The 19,600-nt window shown below is 56.5% G+C and overlaps 7 protein-coding genes across 7 annotated transcripts; 5 read left to right on the forward strand and 2 right to left on the reverse strand.

The window, feature by feature from the left end:
- The first annotated feature begins 219 nt into the window (after nucleotides 1-219).
- On the forward strand, nucleotides 220-3,487 carry EV422DRAFT_575542 (P-loop containing nucleoside triphosphate hydrolase protein). The gene is made up of 6 exons (XM_053073209.1): nucleotides 220-890; nucleotides 963-977; nucleotides 1,045-1,090; nucleotides 1,174-1,366; nucleotides 1,472-2,540; nucleotides 2,631-3,487. The coding sequence occupies exons 1-6, from the start codon at nucleotides 261-263 to the stop codon at nucleotides 3,126-3,128; spliced, it is 2,451 nt and encodes an 816-aa protein (XP_052929065.1). The 5' UTR covers nucleotides 220-260; the 3' UTR covers nucleotides 3,129-3,487.
- Nucleotides 3,488-3,509: 22 nt separating this feature from the next.
- EV422DRAFT_513460 (uncharacterized protein) lies at nucleotides 3,510-4,501 on the reverse strand. Its single transcript, XM_053069162.1, has 3 exons — nucleotides 4,236-4,501; nucleotides 3,932-4,168; nucleotides 3,510-3,773 (listed from the first exon to the last, which is right to left on the reverse strand). Exons 1-3 carry the CDS (start codon nucleotides 4,282-4,284, stop codon nucleotides 3,532-3,534), a joined length of 528 nt encoding a protein of 175 aa, XP_052929066.1. The 5' UTR covers nucleotides 4,285-4,501; the 3' UTR covers nucleotides 3,510-3,531.
- EV422DRAFT_513462 (glutathione S-transferase) lies at nucleotides 4,502-5,849 on the forward strand. Its single transcript, XM_053069163.1, has 2 exons — nucleotides 4,502-4,859; nucleotides 5,132-5,849. The coding sequence occupies exons 1-2, from the start codon at nucleotides 4,584-4,586 to the stop codon at nucleotides 5,486-5,488; spliced, it is 633 nt and encodes a 210-aa protein (XP_052929067.1). The 5' UTR covers nucleotides 4,502-4,583; the 3' UTR covers nucleotides 5,489-5,849.
- Nucleotides 5,850-6,545: 696 nt separating this feature from the next.
- On the forward strand, nucleotides 6,546-9,280 carry EV422DRAFT_513467 (amino acid permease-domain-containing protein). The gene is made up of 12 exons (XM_053069164.1): nucleotides 6,546-6,892; nucleotides 6,957-7,034; nucleotides 7,108-7,203; nucleotides 7,283-7,291; nucleotides 7,450-7,677; nucleotides 7,762-7,859; nucleotides 7,932-7,992; nucleotides 8,055-8,109; nucleotides 8,185-8,214; nucleotides 8,291-8,643; nucleotides 8,712-8,946; nucleotides 9,095-9,280. The coding sequence occupies exons 1-12, from the start codon at nucleotides 6,622-6,624 to the stop codon at nucleotides 9,204-9,206; spliced, it is 1,626 nt and encodes a 541-aa protein (XP_052929068.1). The 5' UTR covers nucleotides 6,546-6,621; the 3' UTR covers nucleotides 9,207-9,280.
- A 1,012-nt stretch (nucleotides 9,281-10,292) lies between these two features.
- EV422DRAFT_599814 (uncharacterized protein) lies at nucleotides 10,293-12,041 on the forward strand. Its single transcript, XM_053073671.1, has 3 exons — nucleotides 10,293-11,072; nucleotides 11,146-11,222; nucleotides 11,287-12,041. Exons 1-3 carry the CDS (start codon nucleotides 10,715-10,717, stop codon nucleotides 11,905-11,907), a joined length of 1,056 nt encoding a protein of 351 aa, XP_052929069.1. The 5' UTR covers nucleotides 10,293-10,714; the 3' UTR covers nucleotides 11,908-12,041.
- Nucleotides 12,042-12,702: 661 nt separating this feature from the next.
- EV422DRAFT_132835 (rab-GTPase-TBC domain-containing protein) lies at nucleotides 12,703-14,411 on the forward strand. The gene has a single exon (XM_053064757.1). The coding sequence runs from the start codon at nucleotides 12,828-12,830 to the stop codon at nucleotides 14,232-14,234; it is 1,407 nt and encodes a 468-aa protein (XP_052929070.1). The 5' UTR covers nucleotides 12,703-12,827; the 3' UTR covers nucleotides 14,235-14,411.
- Nucleotides 14,367-18,848, reverse strand: EV422DRAFT_132826 (uncharacterized protein). The gene is made up of 8 exons (XM_053064756.1): nucleotides 17,674-18,848; nucleotides 17,186-17,565; nucleotides 17,025-17,112; nucleotides 16,715-16,955; nucleotides 16,504-16,640; nucleotides 15,683-16,441; nucleotides 15,445-15,598; nucleotides 14,367-15,349 (listed from the first exon to the last, which is right to left on the reverse strand). The coding sequence occupies exons 1-8, from the start codon at nucleotides 18,697-18,699 to the stop codon at nucleotides 14,499-14,501; spliced, it is 3,636 nt and encodes a 1,211-aa protein (XP_052929071.1). The 5' UTR covers nucleotides 18,700-18,848; the 3' UTR covers nucleotides 14,367-14,498.
- Between the last annotated feature and the right edge of the window lie 752 nt (nucleotides 18,849-19,600).

Here is a 19,600-nt window from a genome sequence, read left to right on the forward strand (position 1 = left end):
AGATATTTGAGTGTATGATCGTTCCCTTTGAACTCATCGAGACCCTTAGTATCTTCCTGTACCCGTCGGCGAGCGAACCCTGGCGGTTGGGTTTGACACGATTTTGACAGCATCATGCAGGGGAGGCCGTCCGAAAGCAGATGATGGAGTGCACAGCCACCCACTCGTTCTTCTCATGACAACTTTTGAAGCACTTGGAGCACTTCCAACATCCGTTCACTTCAACCAGAACTGAAAGTGAGTGAGAGAGAAGCAAAGCAATGGAAAAACCGCTCTTCCCCGACCTCGAGCAGGGTCCAAACGAGCCCCTCCTCCTACCTCGCCGCCCAACCCTCCCACCAGCCGCCGTCCCAGCCTGCATCAACAGATATCTCCGCGATTACCAACGCGAAGGCGTTGCCTTCCTCCACTCTCTCTACGTACGCAACTTCGGCGGCATCCTCTGCGACGACATGGGTCTCGGAAAAACAGTGCAGGTCATCGCCTTCCTCGCCGCCGTCCTCAACAAAAAGGGAACCCCAGACGACCAAACGGCGCGCAAACGTGCTCTCCGCACAGGAAACGAAGACCACCTCACCCAGATCTTGATCGTGTGCCCAGCCAGCGTCATGTACAACTGGCAGCGCGAGCTGGAGACGTGGGGATACTTTGCCGCGGATATCTTCCATGGCGCCAAGAAGCAGGAAGTCCTCAAACGAGCACAGAGGGGTGGACTTGAGATTGTTATCACGAGTTTTGATTCGTTTCGGAATGCGATTGATGAGATGGATGCTGTGGAGTGGGATATTGTGGTGGTGGACGAGGCGCATAAGTTGAAGGCGGATAAGGCAAAGATTACGAGGGCTATGAAGGGGTTTCAGCCAGGGACTTGTAAACGTTATGCGCTGACGGTGAGGGAATGAGAGCGGATAACATTGTATCTCCGTGGAGCGGCATTAACTGTGAGATTTGGTACTTGGCAGGGCACTGCCATTCAGGTACGCGGACAGAGGATTGCATGCGGAGGTCGAGAGGGATATGCTGATTCGATGGCAATCATCACAGAACGACTATAGCGAGCTATGGTGCTTGCTTGATTATTGCAATCCAGGTATGGATCTGCGTTTCCGCCGCTTTGCTTTAAGCTATATAGGGTCACAGTTCACCCACTGACATGCCCTCCGCTCTCTCCAGGGTCTGTCGGTACGGGCCCAGATTGGGAAAAAAACATCTCATCAGTGCTGAAACGCGGGCAATCATTCAAAGCAAAAGTGCGAGACCTCGCCAAAATGCGTGAAACGAACGCACGGCTGAAGATCCTCCTGGAACAATGGATGCTTAGGCGCACAAAAGCCCTAATCGCACATCAGCTGCCACGCAAAGAAGAGTAAGTACTGGATTCAACGATCTCTGTCTCGGAGAGGTCCAAAGGAGACCATTCCTAGCTCACTGCGTCTTCTTCCGTTCCACTTCACTTCACGTCGACTTCCAGCCAAGTGATCTTCTGTCCTTTGACTGACACGCAGCGGATAGTGTATCAACGCCTCCTCGCCAGCCCAGACTTTGAATACTTGGCACGCAAGCACGAACCCTGCCCATGCCTTTCAGGAAAGGCACGCGGCGACTGTTGCTACACTGAAAGCGCGTCAGGGCTACCATGGCAGAAGATCCTCTTCCCCTGCATGATAGCCCTCCAAAAACTCAGCAACCACCTCGCCCTCCTCATGCCACACCCGGACGACCCCGACTCCAAACGGGCAAAAGCCCAATCGCTCCTTCAAATCGGCTTCCCGAACGACTGGCAAACCCGGACCCCCGGCTTCCGCGAATACGCCGACGTCGAGAACTGCGGCAAATGGAAAGTCCTCTCCCAGCTCCTCCCCACCTGGCAACGCGCCGGCGCAAAAGTCCTCCTCTTCTCCTCCTCCGTCCGCCTCCTCGACATGCTCGAGAAGCTCATGTTCACCGCCGGATACGATTACTCCCGCCTCGATGGCCGCACCCCGCCCAACCAACGGCTGGACATCGTGGACGAGTTCAACAACGATCCGATGAAGTTTATCTTCTTGATAAGTACGCGCGCGGGCGGCGTCGGGCTGAACCTGACGAGCGCGAACGTTGTGGTGGTGTTTGACCCGAACTGGAACCCGAGCCACGATCTCCAGGCGCAGGATCGCGCGTTCCGGATCGGACAGCGGCGCGATGTGAAGGTGTACCGGCTGATTGCGGCGGGGTCGGTGGAGGAGTTGGTCTATGGGCGGCAGATCTACAAACAGCAGCAGGCCAACATCGGATACAATGCGTCCACCGAGCGCCGCTATTTCGAGGGCGTCCAGGGCGATAAGGAGAATAAAGGCGAGCTGTTTGGAATCGAAAACATCTTTGCGCTGCATCGCGAGTCCGATATCATCACGAAATTGATCGTCAAGCGCACCGAGACCGCTGAGATACAGTACCAGGTTGCGGATATGATTGGCGGCGGGGGTGGGGGCGGTGGTGGTGGTGGTGGGGGCGTGAAAGAGGAGTTGGAGGGAGATGAGTTGCGGGATTTGGGTGATGAGGTAATGTGCGGAGGGGGGGTTCGTTATCGCTGTTAGCGGCCTGTGTGTTAAAGTTGACTATGGAACGCCAACCGCGCCCACAAACAACAGGACGACGACGAAGCGCAGCTCGCAGCCCTCGCCACCCTCCACCACCAAGACGAGCACCCACCACGCGACCCACCCACATCCATGACCGCCGACTCGGAACGCGCGATCCTCACCCACTGCGGCGTCTCCTACACGCACGTCAACACCGACATCGTCGGGCCCTCCCGCATCGAGGCCCGCATCGGCATCCAAGCCCGCGCCGCAGTCGAGAACGGCCTCAACACACAGGCATTCGCGTTCGAGCCCGCCACGTGGGACGACGACGACGCGCCGGGAGGGTTGCCGTATTTGCCCGTGGTGGGGCAGACCCCCGAAGACGTGCGCGAACAGCAGTTGGGGGAGATGGCGGCTTTCTATGGGTTTGAGAGTACCGAGAGGTTTTGTAGGAGCTATGTGGAGGCGAGGAAGGAGGTCAGGGAGAGGTGGCTGGAGGGGTACTACGAGATGTGTAGGGGGAGGTTGGGCGGGGAGAAGGGGAAGGAGAGGGGTGTGAGGTAGAGGTAGGAAAGTGTAGGTAGAGTTGGGATGGAGCGGCGGGGGATGTGTGGTATGTTTGTAGATAGGGTGTAGTTAGCATAGGGTCCTTTTATGGATCTTGGTGTATATACTTGCTGTGTGAACGAGGGCATAAACGATGAGGAATCATGTGCAAATCGTGGTTGTATAAAATGTACAAGTGATAATGCCCCAACACAACGCTGGCAACGAACAGAGAGTGCTTCCGTGGGAGCGAAAGGCGGCAGTCTCGCATGATCGATGCGACACTTTTCCGTTACCGTAGCAGTTGCCGAAATCCCCTCCACGTCGTCACCCGGCCCCTTCAGTATTCCACCTTCCCCTTCCCCTCCCCCTTCCCCTTCCCTTCCCTTCCCCCCCTCACCTCTCTCCGTCTCCCCCCACCCTATATCCGATGATCCTCCACCGTCATCTGCTTCGCGACATCGGTCGCATCGACCATCTTCAAAAACTCTGCGAAATCCACCTTCCCATCCCCGTTCGTATCGGCCTCCATGATCGTCTTATCTACAATCTGCTGCAGCTGCTGGTCGCGCAGGTTGTTGCCGACCATCATTTTGAGGACGAGGAAGAGCTCGCCGTTCGAGATGAAGCCGTCCCGGTCCATGTCGTAGATCTTGAAGGCGACTAGCGGGTGTGAGAAGGTGGGGTGAGATGGATGTGATGGAAAGAGAGGGTTCGTTCCCCCCTAGGCCAGGGCCGGGCCATAGGGACTTTTTTTCACTCCACGACCCTCCGTATACCCGCATCCCAGTTCCGTTCTTTTCAAAGTCCAAGACACCTACACTTCAACTTCTCCTCGCGATTCCCCTTGGTCGAGAACGCGCTCAGGCCCAAGATAAACTCCTTGAAGTTCACGTCCCCATTCCCGTCCCTATCGAACACGGCCAGCAGCCGTTGGGCCAGCGGGTTGGCGGCGACCTGCGGCAGGGCGAGGAACTCTTCCTTGGTGAGTGTGCCCGAGCCGTTCTTGTCGAGCTTGGCGAAGCGTTTGTAGAGGCGTTGGATTTCTTCGGCGGTGACTGCGGGATGGGGGAGGTGGTTAGGTTGGACGAGGAGTGGGGGAAATGGGGTGGGGAGGGGGCTTACAGTGGGTGTTTGCGACCATGTCCTCGAGATTTGAGGCGGCGTTTCCCATGGCTGTTTGCTGTTGCGCGGGAAGTTTGGATCGGGGAGGGGGAGGGGGGATGAGCACTCGCGTCGGTGTGGGGGAGGCGGGAGGTTGGGTGACGCTTAGAGGAGCCTGTGGGTAGTGCGGTAGAACCCTTTGTGACTTGTGTTTCTGGGCAGGATGTCTGTCGCCGTCTTCGGGTTAATGGCTTTGGGGCTTGTTGGGGAAGAGCAGGAAGGAGGTGACGACACGCTTCTCTCTTTCTCGCCCAACCCGCCCGACATCAGGCCTTGCGCTCACTCCCCCAGCAACTCACACCGCCCACCATGCACCTCTACGACTCGACCATCCCCTCCGGCAACGCCTACAAAGTCCAGCTCCTGCTCTCCCACCTCCGCACGCCGTACACCACAACCTCCCTCAACATCCTCTCCACTCCGCCGGAGACCCGTTCGAGCCAGTTTCTAGCTTTGAACCCGAACGGGAGGATCCCTGTTTTGGTTTTGGATGACGGCACGCCGCTGGCCGAGTCGAACGCTATCTTGTTTTATTTGGCGGAGGGTACGGCATACCTGCCCGACGATAGGATCGCAAGGGCTCAGGTGAGGAAGCGAGGCGTATGGGATGCTTGAGGCAGGCGAGGCCTGGGGGAAAACGCAGCAGCGGAGCGAGTCCCGCCAACTCCAATTCTAACGAGCGAAGCGAGCAGTAAAATGTGAGCGAAAGCGAACGGCAACGTCGCCCCGTCAACATTGTTTTGAGGAACGGGGCCGATTGGGTTCACCTATCCAACCGACCCAACCTTCGCTTCGCTCATCCGGCCGGCCTCATCCCCGCACTTCTAATTTATCGCCATCATCTCATGCGAGCACAGGTCCTCCAATGGCTCTTCTTCGAGCAATACTCGCACGAACCCTACATCGCCGTCTGGAAATATCGCACATACTGGCACCCCACCGGCTTCTCCGACCTCACCTCGCCACAAATCACCACATTGAAAGAACGTGGCCAAGCCGCGCTGGAAGTCATGGAGCGTCATCTCGCGGGACGGGATTGGTTCGTCGGTACGGCGTATAGCATTGCAGATATTGCGCTTTATGCTTACACGAGCGCTGCGGAAGCGGTTGAGTTTAGTGTGGGTGCGAATGTTGCGGCGTGGTTGAGGAGGGTGGAGGGTACGGAGGGGTGGGTGAGGATCAAGAAGGACGAGACGGGGAAGAACCCGAATTGACGGCCATCGGAGAACAATTCTGTTTCGTCGTTAGAATGAATGCCATGCAAGATTCATGGATCGAAGCACGGATCAACGGAGATCCCTGTCCTACCTGTATTGTCCAGGACGCCCAAGAAGCACCGCAAAGTGGCCGGCGCAGGGCGATATGAGCTCTAGTGCTGTCAAGGATCCCGTGAACGTTCCGGCGTTTGTGGGTACTTTCCTTCCAGACCCTTTCCTTCTCCGGCGCGGAAAGGCGAACAACAGATATCACACAAAGCATGCAGCAACAGACGAGCAAAACATTTTATTTTGTCATTAGATACAAGAAATTTACGAAAAAGGAAGGAGTAATGCAACTATCGATCTACGCTCCGGGAGCCTGAGATTGAACTTTATTCATGGCGTGAAAGTTGGAATCCATTTCGGGCGAGTACCGTATCAAAAACGATCCAGTCCACACAACTTTTACGAGCCCCACGAAGTCTGCTTTTTGGTCGAAACCCTTCAACTTGGTCAAGAAAAGAAAGGCAATAGCCTGAAGGATTGCGAGAATTACCCATCACACCCTGAACCCACGCCTGATTCAGGACGACGTTCTGATGTGCGCTACCGAGTTCGAACCGGGAGCCAATCCTCTTTCCATACGGGGTTTGACCGTCGCACAGTATGCCAAGTAAAGCAGGAAGTCTGCTACTGACAGAACAAGAACAGCCCCTCTCACTCCGAAGGAAGCGGGGAGGGAGAGCACATCCATGATGGGTTGGGTGCCCATGTTGTTTGACGCGACATTGGCGCGTACATACGTTATCGAGCGTGCTACGCGAGCGAGCGTCCGAAACTGGCAGGGCGGGGTGTCCGAATCCACCCGGCGCGCGCGCTGATTGGCAGCCTAAAACGCCATGAGCGGGAGCCGACTGCGCATCGCGTGCTCGTTGCCATCTCCCTGTGCGCAACTGCTTCTGAGGACCAGTAGGAGATAACAAGCGGGTAAGAAGCAGTGAAGAAGCCGTTAGCAGACTCCCTCATGTCTTGTCTCATTGTCCACCCCCCAAACAAACGCCTTTCCCCCAACCCCGGCCGGAACAACAACCGTCGGGCCCATTGACCCAAACGGGCCCTCAACCCCCGCCAACAACTCGCACTCCCGTATGCATATACATACATATATATCTACCTCCCTACCAGCCCATACAGGGCATCACATATATATATACGGGACGACAGAGCTGCGTCTGCTCTCCGCCGCAACCAACCCTCCAACTCTCAACTCCGCTCAACCCCGCCTGCCCGCCATGACCCCAACAAACGTCTACTCGCCAGTGGTCGACGTGCCTCCAGTCCCCCCAAAACGAAGGAAGGGCGTGCAGCGGGGGTTGGAGGCAAGGCATATACAGATGATTGCTATTGGCGGAACAATAGGTGGGTTGGACAGGGGGATGGCAGCGAGTAGTGACATATGTATTGACACACTTTGTTTTATTAGGAACCGGACTTTTTGTGGGCTCAGGAGCGACGATTGCGATTGCGGGGCCTGTCGGGGCATTAGTTGCTTTTCTCATTGGTATGGGTGATCGCAGCTGCCCTACTATGGTCGCGCAAAGGTCAGTCATTAACTGCATCAAAACGATCCATAGTCGGGACGATGGTGTTCTTTACGACCTCGAGTTTGGGGGAAATGGCGACGCTGTTTCCTGTGTCGGGGTCGTTTGTGACTTATGCGGGACGATTTGGTATGGAGGACGTTCCATGTCTGAGTTTCTGCGGTGCGATGTGTGTATGAGATGAGCTGATGTTTTCGTGATTTTTTAGTGGATCCTGGTAGGTTTTGGCGAGCGGACAGTGGCGAGCGAAAGCGAGGAGAAACGTTGTTTAGGGTTGATTCGCGGAAGCGTGTCGGAGCGCTAAGCGAGCGCAACCTGTCCCAATCGGACCCCCACCGCCCTTTACTCACCACTCCACCCCATTCCCCTCCTCAGCCTACTCATTCACCCTCGGCTGGAACTACTGGGCCCAATGGGCCGTCTCGCTCCCCTCCGAGCTCAGCGCGCTTGGGATCATCGTCTCCTTCTGGACGCCCAACGTGCCGACGTGGATCTGGTCCGCGTCCATCCTCACCGTGCTGGTCGCGGTGAACCTCGTCAGCGTAAAGAGCTTTGGGGAGGCGGAGTACTGGTTGGCGGCTGTTAAGGTTGTTGCTGTTATAGGTGCGGTGGAATTGGCATATGCCATGACATGTATTTTGTTTTCTTCGGTGGTGTGTGGCTTACTTTGATGTGTGATCTCCTCAGCGTTTATATTTGTGGGAGTGGCCGTTGATCTGGGCTGGCTGGGATCCAACCCTGCTGTCGGGTTGGAGTACTGGTCGATACCCGGCGCACCGTTCAAGGTAAAGAATGCCCCGATACCCTCACCCCGAAAACATCCCGACATTCCTGACCATGGTTTCATATCTTTCTAGAACGGGGTTCTGGGAGTGTTCAACGTGTTTGTGATTGCGTTTTTCAGCTTCGGTGGCACTGGTATGTCTTTGTCGAGCCCACCGACGAGAGTGTGGACTGACGATTTTTTTTTGGGGGTGTAGAGTTGATTGGGATCACGGCGGGGGAGGCGAAGAATCCACGCAAGAATGTGCCAAAGTAAGGGCTCTTTTGCAAAAAGACCAGATCCAACAGACTTGATGAAAATCGATACTGATTGTGTTTGCGATACAGAGCGATCAACCAAACGTTCTGGAGAATCTTGTAAGTACCCCCAACCCGTCCCTCGCACAATCCAAAACCCCCCAAGCTCACACCCCACCTCCCCCGCCCCCCCTAGAATCTTCTACATCCTCTCCATCCTAACAATCGGCCTCCTAATCCGCAACGACGACCCAACCCTCCTCGACTCCTCCACCCCCTCCGACATCTCCATCGCGCCCTTCACGCGCGTCTTCCAATCCGCCGGTCTGAACTCCGCTGCCCACGCCATGAACGCCGTGATCTTCACCGCGGTGCTATCGGCGGGGAACACGGCGATCTATGCGGCGAGTAGGACCCTCATGACGATGGCGAGGGAGGGGAGGGCGCCCGCGTGGCTTGGGGTGGTGAATGCGAGGGGCGTGCCCGTCGCGAGTTTGGCGGTGACGACCGCCGTGGGGTGCTTGTGCTTTTTGGGGACGGTTTTTGGAGGTGCGTCGTTTACTTTCTCTCTCATTTACCGCTTTCATGTTGACCTCACGCATGTTGATGTGACGTAGACGGCACCCTCTTCACAACCCTCCTCCACCTAACCGGCCTCTCCAGCATCCTCACCTGGCTCTCCATCACCCTCATCCACCTCCGCTTCCGCGCCGCCTGGACCGCGCAGAATCGCTCGTTGGACGACTTACCCTACCGCGCACCCTTCTTCCCATACGGGCAGTATCTAAGCCTGGCGTTGGGTGCGGCGGTCATTGTGGGGATGGGGTGGGCGGCGCTGGACGAGGGGGGAAGGTGGGTGGGCGTCGTGGGGGTTTATCGTATGTATCGGTGGGCTTTTGAGTCCTCTTTCCTTCCCCTCTTTTTTTTCCGTGTGCCACCACTTTTGTTAACATTCCCCCCCCGCCCCCCCTCCCCCCCTTCCCCTGTGTTTTTCACACAGTCGGACTCCCGCTCTTCATCCTCCTCTACCTCGTGCACAAGTACCGCAACAACACGAACCTGATCCCGCTGCTCGAATGCGATCTCGACACGAATCGGTTGCCCCTGTATGAGAATGAGGAGGAGGATGGTGAGGAGGAGGAAGGCGGGGAGGGGGAGGTGGAGGTGGAGTTGACGGAGAGTGAGGGGGAGGGGTGGGTTGGTGGCGGTGGCGGTGGTGCGTAGGTGGCTAGAGCGTACGTCAGGACGTGAATTTTTGGACGCTTGCTGGGGGGTGGGGGCGTAGAGCGTATGTGCGTGTGTGTGTAGGTAGGGGGCGCTGTGTGGATGTAGCTTGTGTAGAGGATGGGATGGATGATGCTTATGACGTGGATAGACGCTCAACCTTGCAGATCGGTGGTGAGGTGGGAGTATCGGGGACCCCACCGCTCTCGGAATGGGTCTTTGGGGTCCAAATGTGGGGAGGCTCACCCGCCCCTGATCACCCCCCTGCGGACATCTGAACGATGCGTCCTGTATATATATAAACGTACCGTCCGTGGGAGCTTTCAACAAGCTCTCGGTCTACGCAGTCCCACTTTCTGCTGGAGTTGGATGGCTATTTTGAAGGCTGGGAGGGATTCGTCGGTCCCGCAAGAAGCCGTCAGAAGATTAACCGTAGATACATGTGCGCGCATGAAACCTAACTCCCACCAGTCTCCGCGACAATCGTTCTTTCCGAGAGGAGGTGTTTCCTCGCCGTGTCGTGACGTATGGCAATCGAAGAGGCAATTTGGGCTGTATGTTATATCGACCCGCTTCCGGCCAGCTTGGAGTGTTCAAGTCTTTGCGAACTTGAGCTCCAAACTCGGGACCATGTCGCTGGCTCAGGTTAAGGAAGGGGGTACGACGCCTGTGTTTGCTCGTCCAGCCTGCTGCAATCGACGGATAGAAGCTTTCCTGGAGGTGCATCTTCAGCCGATATTCGTAGCGGTATGCGACACGTTGGGCAAAGTCCCCGCCACTGCATGTCCGTGTCGGTCTTTTTGCTTCAGCCATTCCGACGACATGGGTGCATTGAAAGGCGGGCGGTGTTCAGGTCGGTGTTCATCCATCCGGGCAGGATGACGGAAATCGACAGCGCGCGCGGGCTCATGCTGACGTACACCCGTCTGGATCTTTCTGTTTACGTTGATCCACCGTTGACTCGGTGAAAGGCCCGTTGACTCGTTGAAAGACAAGAACTCCTACCACGTTTTCGGTCCACCGCCGACATGAAGAGATACGGAGGGGCGTCGACGTGCATCCTGCTGCCGGTGTTGGCAGGATTATTTAGCCAGCCACAAGACGTTGCGGCGGAGCTTGGTAGTTGCAGCAACTTGGACTCTTCCTCGTTTGCTTCTGACAACGTTGGTAAGCGGAAATATTGATGAGGGGTTTGCATCCCTCTCCCGGCTGCTGTTGCGCTGTCTTGTGAACACGTCGATGGCCATCCATCCTGCGAAGTTGCTCTTGGTTTGGTGCTCATTGACTTATCCTTGACGTATGACTTTTCCAAGTGAATGGACGTAGCTGGCAATCGGCAATCACGACCCGCAACGGGTTTCAATACGCGACATGGTGGGCTGCCAATCGAACGGCCATGGTCGGCCGACGCCGATTGAAGCCAACCGGAGCTTGGGAAGTGGCTGCTCTGAGCTACTCTCTCCCTGATGACACCTACCTCCGCGACTCGAGGAACGCCATCAGTATGGGGATCTCACCCTCCGATGAGCGGATCCATCTCGCTTTCAACATGCACGACAGTGAGCTATTTTACATTGGCAGCCAGAGCGACATGACGTCCGTTGCTGGTCATTCCTTGTCGTGGGGAGGGCATCGATTTGGTATTATGATCAACAAGTTGGCTGGGACGCCCATTGAAAGCGTTGTCGCGTACCCTCAATTTCTTGTTAGTCCGACCAATTATCTGCAGATGTTTTACCGAGTTGGGACAGTGGGTAATGGCACCAATGCCATCGCAAACTACAATGCTTCGACGAATGTGTGGTCGGCCTAGGGCTCATACACCAGTCCCGCCGGAGTCTACACCACCTCAGGCAAAAGCAGCAGTGGGCCTCGATCCTTCTTCCCATCTGGCCCAGCATATGGTACAAACAACGTCCTCTACGTCTTCGGAACATTCCGAGAGAGCGACCAAAGTTTGCTCTGCAGCGCGGGCGGCTTATCCAACGAAGGACGTACTTTATCCAGTCCGGCGACCTCGGCCGGAACTGGAATACCGTGAAAAACAACCCCGTCGCGAAAACCGGCAGTACTCCCTCCTTGGCTGTTGACGATCTGTACGTGAGAGCAGACGACGTTGGCATCAACCAAGCCATGATGAATTCGGAATCCATGGTCGTCACGAGCAGCAAGAGTTCAACCCTCCCGTTCACTCTCGTTTCCCACGTACCATCGGCGTCACTTTCGTGTTCGACGGATTGGCAGAACGATCGCATAGCGTATGGCAGAAACTACTTGCTGAGACGCGTGTCCGGGGGGTTCAACAAGACGCTGATTGATTTCCCGCTGAACGGATGGGGCACATCCCATCTCGTCCTCGACAGCAAGGACAACGCGTACGTGATTTACAACGACCTGCGGGTGGTTCGCGGCTCCAAGGCGTCCGGTTGGCTGACCTGGACGCTGTTGTCGGATTTCGGAAGCGAGCTTGGATACTCCTCTGCATCTTATGCCATCGACAAGTCGCGGTCGCAGACGGAGAATGTCGTGTCGCTGCTGTTCCAGATGCCGACGGGGGTACGGGTGATTGATATAGTGCTCAATCCTTGAACGAAGTGCACTATAAACTGCTGTAGCACGACCCTTTTTGGTAGCACAGGAACGTTTTGGTAGCAAAGTCCGCAGCCCTGTTTTTCTCGAATAAACTATACGGCTGCATAAACCCCTTGCTGAATGCTAGTCGATTCCGGGGATCAGTGCCATGTCAGCTGCATCGTCAATGAGCGCGACCACTACAGCACAGCAAGAACGGGTCACTAGTGAGCGTCGTTCACGACCACATGGAGCCGTGGTCAAATCCGTTCAATGCCACTGGTCCCTAGGTCACCGCAAGATTTATCGAACTTAGGACTTTGAAATCCATTTGGGTTATTCGAACAGTTACCGTAACCCTTCCTGTTGTATGTGGAATGGGAATGGGGGTGCAGGAGGTCATGGCTGTCTCCTCAGAACCAGGTCTGCGTAGATTTGCTGGCGTCGGCGTGGCAATGTTGCAAGATGCCTGGATGAACTGGGCGACGAATCTGGCTGGCAATTCGAGTTGGGGGCCCATACTTGATAAAAATCGTAGGCTTACTGGCCTGCCTGATTGTGATAGTTGCCACCGGAGAAGAGAGCGACTGTAACCGTCGCCTTGGTAAAAAAAAAGCTAGCGACTGCGGTGGTATTCAACACTGTTCTGTGACCTACCCAACTCGGTAATTACGAATAGCACACTTGTTCATTCTGATGTCAACGTGCGGCGGATTTCCGTTTCTGAGCTCAGGTCGCGCTGTCGAATTCCGTCAACACAACGGGGACGCACTTCGAATCCTGGAGGGGTTTCTGATTTTGTTCTTTCCAGCCGGCTTGCTCCCGACGACAACGACGGCGACGACGACGACGAGGATCCCGTCCAAGTCACTGCAACTGCCGGCACATACCAATAACCCCACTGTTCCATACCCCGTCAGTCCGTCCCTCCGCATAGAATGACCGGCACAAAGAAAGGTGCACGGCGCCGCAAACGAGCAGCCGCAGCTCGCCCAAAGCGCTCCAACACCCACACCCGGCGCGACGATGACGACGACACCCTCTACAACGACACACCCACAACCGAGCAACACAGGCGAGGAAATGGTTGGACGAAGGCAACAGGGGTGGTTGGGGAGGAGAGCGCTGGGGGGCGAAACTCATTACGGTTGAACCCGGCACAGAAGGCCCGAGAAATCACCGCGGCATTACGGACGGGCGATCTAACAACTCTCCGCCAACTAGCCCTTTCCCAAGGCGGATTTCTGAACGATCGCTTACGGCGGAAGGCATGGCCGGCGCTACTCACCGCCGTCGGTGGGACGAATAGCGACACACCATCACAATCCCCACCGCGCGACGCCCCCCAAGTCGCCCTAGACGTCATCCGCTCCCTCACCCATCTCATCCCCCCTCACTTCTCAACCACCCACCAAATCCAGATGCGCGCGCATCTCTCCCACACCATCCTCTCCGTCCTCGCGCAGTACCCCTACCTGCACTATTACCAAGGCTACCACGACATTGCGTCCACGATCCTGCTCACCCTCGGGCCAACACCCAAAACGATCCGCTGCCTCGAAACAATCTCACTCTTCCATTTGCGCGATTTCATGGCGCCCACATTACAGCCCGCCTTGCAGTATCTCTCCCTCCTCCTCCCGCTCCTGCGTCGATCCGCGCCGGACGTCCACGCGTTCTTGGCACAGGATGTGGCCGGCTTCACTCCCTGGTTCTGTCTCTCCTGGGTCCTCACCTGGTTCACCCACGACCTCGCAGACTCCTCACATACCATCGCACCGCGCCTCCTCGACTTCTTCCTCGCCTCCAACCCGCTCATGCCGCTCTATCTCGTCGCGGCAACCGTCATCTCCCGCCGCGCGGACCTGTTTGCTCTTCCTGATCCCGATTACGCGATCGTGCATCATTTCTTGTCTAGTTGCGCGCGCTTCAGCAACCTAGACCATGTCGAAGACCTGATTCACGCGGCGGGAGAGATGTACGCGCGCTTCCCGCCCCCGACGCTGCAGGGGGATGTCGCTGCGTTACGGTTACCCCCGACGTCGTGTGTGGAGCGCTGGGATGTCGATGTACTTCCCTTTTGGGAGTCCACAACAACAGCAACGAAACGCAAACCCCGCCACCTAACCCCCGCCGAATGCATGGCCCAGCTAATAGCCTACACCACCGCTCAACAGCATAATCTTTCCACCCAAGCGAGCAGTAAACACACGTTGGGGAAGGTCTTGCGACATGTGACACTTGATGGCGCGCGGCAGATGGCGATTGTGGCGGCGATGGCGGGAGCGACGGCTGTGTGCTGGTGGGTGGTAGAGAATGGAGGGGTGGGGTATGCCGTCGGGTGAAATGGGACTCGGAGGATGTCGAGAGCACTAGGATGGGGTAGACAGGTGGTGTTGATGCTTCCATTCGGCTCGAACAGCGTTTATGCACTTTCAACGCCTTCCCTCCTTTCGGCCGGCGTCAACCCCCACGCGATTCATGCTCCAATCACACCTTATCGCGGTGCATTGAAACCAAAAAAAGTTCGCGTGTATTTACAATTCGCACCGGGCGGCGTCCATGCTGGGATCTCGCGTCGTGTCCAATGACATCGGGCCATCAAAAAACTATCGAGAAACTTCACCACAAAACGCCCCCAACACCACCCCCGCGCCTTTTTTACTCAACGCCCCATTCCCCTCCTTACACCCCGCCCTATGCACACACCCCGGACACCCGTCCTCACATGGACACTCCCTCACAACCACCCACGCGCGCCTCAACAATTCCGGAATATGTCTGAACGCCTTATACACCAACCCGCCACCTGTCGTCGTCGGTGTCCTCATTCCGTCATGAGTGGTAGGAACAGCCGACGACGAGTCGTAGATGATGATCCGGGGCACCCTGAACCGCCCCGCGCGCGGATGCTTACAATCCGTCCTGATATCCGTCTGTCCCGTGGTCGGTATCACAACACACGTGGGCAGCAACCCCAACAACGCGTGAGCGGCGGCGTGGACGCTAAACTCGACATTGATCCCCCGTTCCTTCAAAGAAGTGACGGCGGGGTGGGGAACGTCAACCCAGAACCCCGCGCGGTGTTTTGTGATGGGCGGGTTTTCGAGCCCGTCGACGGCTTCGAGGATTTGTTTGGTCCGCGGGTTGAGCTTGAAGTAGCCGAAGACGGTGGTTTGGAGGCGGAGGAGGCCGTAATTTGCGATCGGGGGCGGGGGCTGAGTCACTTCATGCGGTGGGGTCTCGGCCTCTGCAGCATCAGCTGCTGTGGCAGATGAGACTTCCGCCCCCGCAACAACAACCACCTCCCGCGTCTCCAAGATCTGAATCGGATCAACGTCCGTGAAATCCCTATTAGCAGTCACATAGTCCACCGTCGTTGGGCGGACTTTGGCCAGTTTCTTGTCCGCGTCGACTTCGAATACGATGTAGGACCGGCCTTGTTGGATGAACACCGAGCCTGTGGGGTAAAACCAATAGAACGCGTTGAATTTGAAGCACACGAGATTTTGGAAATTGAGCAACAACGATTTTAGGGAGACACGCAAAACGCACCTTCGTAAAGCGTGAACGGCACCCTCGACATCTCCACATCCTCGATATCCCGATGCGTCGTCACGTCAATCACGCGATAATGGTCCTCGTCGATGCTGCGGAGGGAGATCTGGCGGGATGGGTGGGAGGTGTATTTCGCGTGGGGGAAGAATACCTAGCATTCACCCCACGTCCCCGTTCCGTCAGTCTTGCACGAGCCACCATGTCTAACGACTTTGTTTTTTTTTTTTGATCATACCTTGAATGTATCATCCCACCTCAAATACCGTCCACAAAGCGACTCCACCACCCCCAGGTCGCCCAAAAAGCCCATGTCCGCCCCCTTCGCCAACGGCCACTCCCACGCCGCACACTGCAAATGCGCATCCACCACCAACTCGTTTCCCAAATCCACACCACTAGTCTCCACCTCCGCGCCAAACAACTCATCCGGGCGGGAAGCGTAAAACTGATCCAGCGGCGAATCCCCATCACACACCATCACGCTCATACTATCCCGTTCCCTCCTGCCCGCGCGGCCGGACTGCTGCCGGTAGGAGGCGAGGTTGAAGGGGAACCCGAGATGGAGGACGGCGTCGAGGGAGCCGATATCGACGCCGAGTTCGAGGGCGTTGGTGGCGACGATGCAAAGGAGTTCGCCGTTGAACATCTTTTGTTCGATGAGGCGGCGGTCGGCGGGGTTGTAGCCGCCGCGGTAGGACATGGCTTTTGGGATGAGGTGGGGGAGGTGTTCGCGGAGGTGGGTGTGGAGTTCTTTGAGGAGGATCTCGCACATGCGGCGGACGCGCGCGAAGCAGATTGTGCGCACGCCGTGGTGGATTAGGTGCGCTAGGAGTTTGACCGTGTCGTCGAGGGCGCTGCGGCGGCCTTGGCTGGGAAGTGAGGGGGTTTTGAGAGGCGGGTTCCAGATGATGTGCAGTTTGCGGCCGGTGGGCGAGCCGTCGGCGGAGATCACGCGGATGGAGGCCGGGGCGAGTCCGAAGAATTGGCTCATGTGCTGTTATTATACAAATATTCAGTATACTGTGCTCTCGCGATTTGTGTCATGTAAACCCTCACCTCTTCGGGATTGGCCACCGTAGCAGAGCAACTGATGAACTTCGTGTCATCATTTGCATAGGTATGGCAAAGCCGTCTCAACCGCCGCATCACCATGGCCGCATGGCACCCAAACGTCCCCGAATAATAATGCAGCTCTGATAACCGTCACCCCACACGCGTCAGTCGCTAGCCCTCGATCGCCCTTGCTACTCTCACCTCCCCAACTCACCATCCACAATAACAAACCTCAAATTCTCCAACCACCCTTTCCACTGCTTATGCCCCGGCAAAATTGCCACATGCAGCATATCCGGGTTCGTGAAAATGACATTCGCATTCTCACGGATATGCCCGCGCGAGCCGTCGCTCAGGGACGTGTCGCCGTCGTAGGTGTCGACGAGCACGTGTTGGAGGTGCGGACAGTGGGTGAGGATGGCGAGTAGGGCGCGTTTCTGGTCTTGGGCCAGGGCCTGGGGGTTGTATGTGAGGAAGGGTCCGAGGGGGTTGGAGGGTGGCTGTGGGATCTGTTTTTGATTTACCTTGGTGGGGAAGATGAACATGGCGCGAACGTTGGGGTCGCGTTCGAGGGCGCGGAGGACGGGGAGTTGGTAGATTAATGACTTTCCGCTGCGATATGCATCACATCAGTTTCCACCCGCAGAACGCTGCGACACCCAAGAGCATGGGCCCACACACCTACCTCGATGTTGACGTGCTAACAATGATATTGAACCCCTCCTCCACCGCATTGATAGCTTGCGCCTGATGTGTATAAAGCCGCTCAATCCCGCTCGCCTCACGAAGCGCGTGCGCAATCTCGTCTGAAAGCGGGTTGTTCGAGTCCTCATACTCCGCCTCTCGATGAGGTTGCACCACCAGCCCGTTGTCGACGATCTGGCCGTCGTAGAAGGGCTCCTTCTTGAGGTCCTCGATGAGAGCGACGAGGCTGGTGGGGACGGCGGGGAGGTCGGAGGGGAGGTTGGAGTCGGGGAACGCGGTGTTGGTGTAGTGCAGCTGGTTGGGCTCGGTGGGGACGGCGCCGAGGGCGAGGTCGCGGACTTTTTCTACGGGGTCGGTTTTCTGCGAATCCCGGAAGGAAGAGATGGGGCGGGCGGATGAAGTTTGCGGTCAGTGCCCATCAGAAGTACATGCTTGGCTGGATTTCACCAAATTGACATGGGTACCCACCTCCTCCAAGCACATCCCAACAAAATTCATCATAAACTCGCGAAAGTTCCGATTACGCCTGTCCACCAACGTCGGCACCGCATGACTCTTCCCCGACGCCGCCGTCTGCTCATTCAGCGATACCGACTTCCACCCAATCTGATGACCCCCCGTGTCCACCAGCTTGCGTTTGCCATACACCCTCACCGGCCGCGCGTCCGTGAACTCGATGACGAGGAGGTACGTCGAGTTGTCCGGGTCGTCTGGATCGATCATCTCGCGGATCGTGCCGTCCTCCAGTTCCTGCCGCTCAGCCCAGTAGAGAGTCATCAGTGGGGGCGCAATGGCTCGCATGGCGCCGAGGTCGGCTAATGTGAGTTTGCGACCGCTGAGACGCTTGACGGAGCGTTTGAGGCCTTCGTGAGTGCATACCATCTGGCGTTGCACTTGGCAGAAGGAGTGGACGGTGTTGAGGCATCGGAATTGCTGCTCGAGGTCGGCGAAGAAAGTAGGGAAGTCGGGTGGGAGCGGGTCTTCTGAGGGTTCTGGCGTCTTTTTCGTTTTCCGCTTCTTGTTTGGTCGAAGGTCCGCCGCTGCTGGGTCAGTGGATTCGACGTCAATATTGGCGGGTATTTCTGAAGGCACATCAGGCAGCTTTGCCCCTGCAGCACAGTGCCTTTGATGTCTCGTCAGCCCTCCTTTGCTTTTGAGGGTTCTTCCGCATAGGCACACGAGCGAGAGATCCACAGCGACTTCTGCGGATATGGATCCCGTTGAGCCCTCTGAACCTGCTAACGTTTCACTCGGGCGTCCCTCTGTCACCGCTCCACCATCTCTTGCCTTCTCGGTGATACTCTGGGTGATACTGGCCGTCAACACCGACGCGGCGTCGTCGTCCACATATACCACCGACTGTGTGAGCGGCGGTCCTTGGGCTGCATTCCCTTCAGCGGACGGCCGACCAAGCCAGTCTTTCGCCTTCTCTGTTTCCTTCTTTGCCTTTGGTTTTGTTTTTATTTTGATCGCAAAGCCTGTATCAGCCGTCATTCTGTCAAGGGGCCCGCAGCACCCGGCGTGGGTCGAAGACTTGAGCAAGGACTCCCCGAGCCTGAGCAGCTGAGGATGAGTCTTGAGGTTCCCAGCACAATTTTGCCTCTCCTGTCTTGCTGGATGCGACAACTTTTACGAAGCAACGGTTCGAAGGGAGAGCGCTGGGGCAACTGTGGCTGTGCAAGTCAATCAGCAAATGGCTCTTCACTTTTGACGGGTTATGACAGGCCCGGCTCCGTTTTGGTCGATGCCTCCTCCCGCTGGCATGACTTTTCCCTCATCCCTTGTATCCAATCATGCACACTACCCTTTGGACGAAAACCAAGAAGGAAATGAATCTTGCCGCGTGGCTAAGACGCTGTGTGGAGAAAAAGGATCCGTGCTCCCTGACATGCAAAGCAAACGGCGCGGAGTTGTTTGGTGGGGGGTCTGTAATCCATTTCCAATAGGCAGCTCTTCATTCTCCGTCGTGACAAAATCGGATGCGGGAACAGCTTACCGGCGTAGTGCATAATTATCTAAAACATGTCAACTCAACGAATGAGGAATGTTGTTCCATCAGAGCAGACAGGCAGTCGCAGACAACTCGTTCTAGGGGAAGGTCAATAAAACCGGCCAATGAGAACGCCATTACGCGCCATAACATCACGCGCCATTTCCAGATGCTCTAAAGCGTCTCGCAGCTTATACATGAATGTTGCGAGCCCCGCCACGATGTACTGTATATGACCGGGTTGATAATTGAAATTCCCCAGAATAACTTGCTGACGTGGCCTTGTGTGTTGATCTCGTGGGCGGCTAGGCCTGTTGCCATGGACTGGACGACGAACACTATTAAGGCTTGGGTTTTGACAGGGTAGACCGCCGCGTATCTGCCATTGTACATTCCATCAGCGAC

The sequence above is a fragment of the Fimicolochytrium jonesii genome (assembly GCF_025526975.1).
Source record: "Fimicolochytrium jonesii strain JEL569 chromosome Unknown EV422scaffold_2, whole genome shotgun sequence".
In the NCBI taxonomy this organism is placed as follows: Eukaryota; Fungi; Chytridiomycota; class Chytridiomycetes; order Spizellomycetales; family Powellomycetaceae; genus Fimicolochytrium; species Fimicolochytrium jonesii.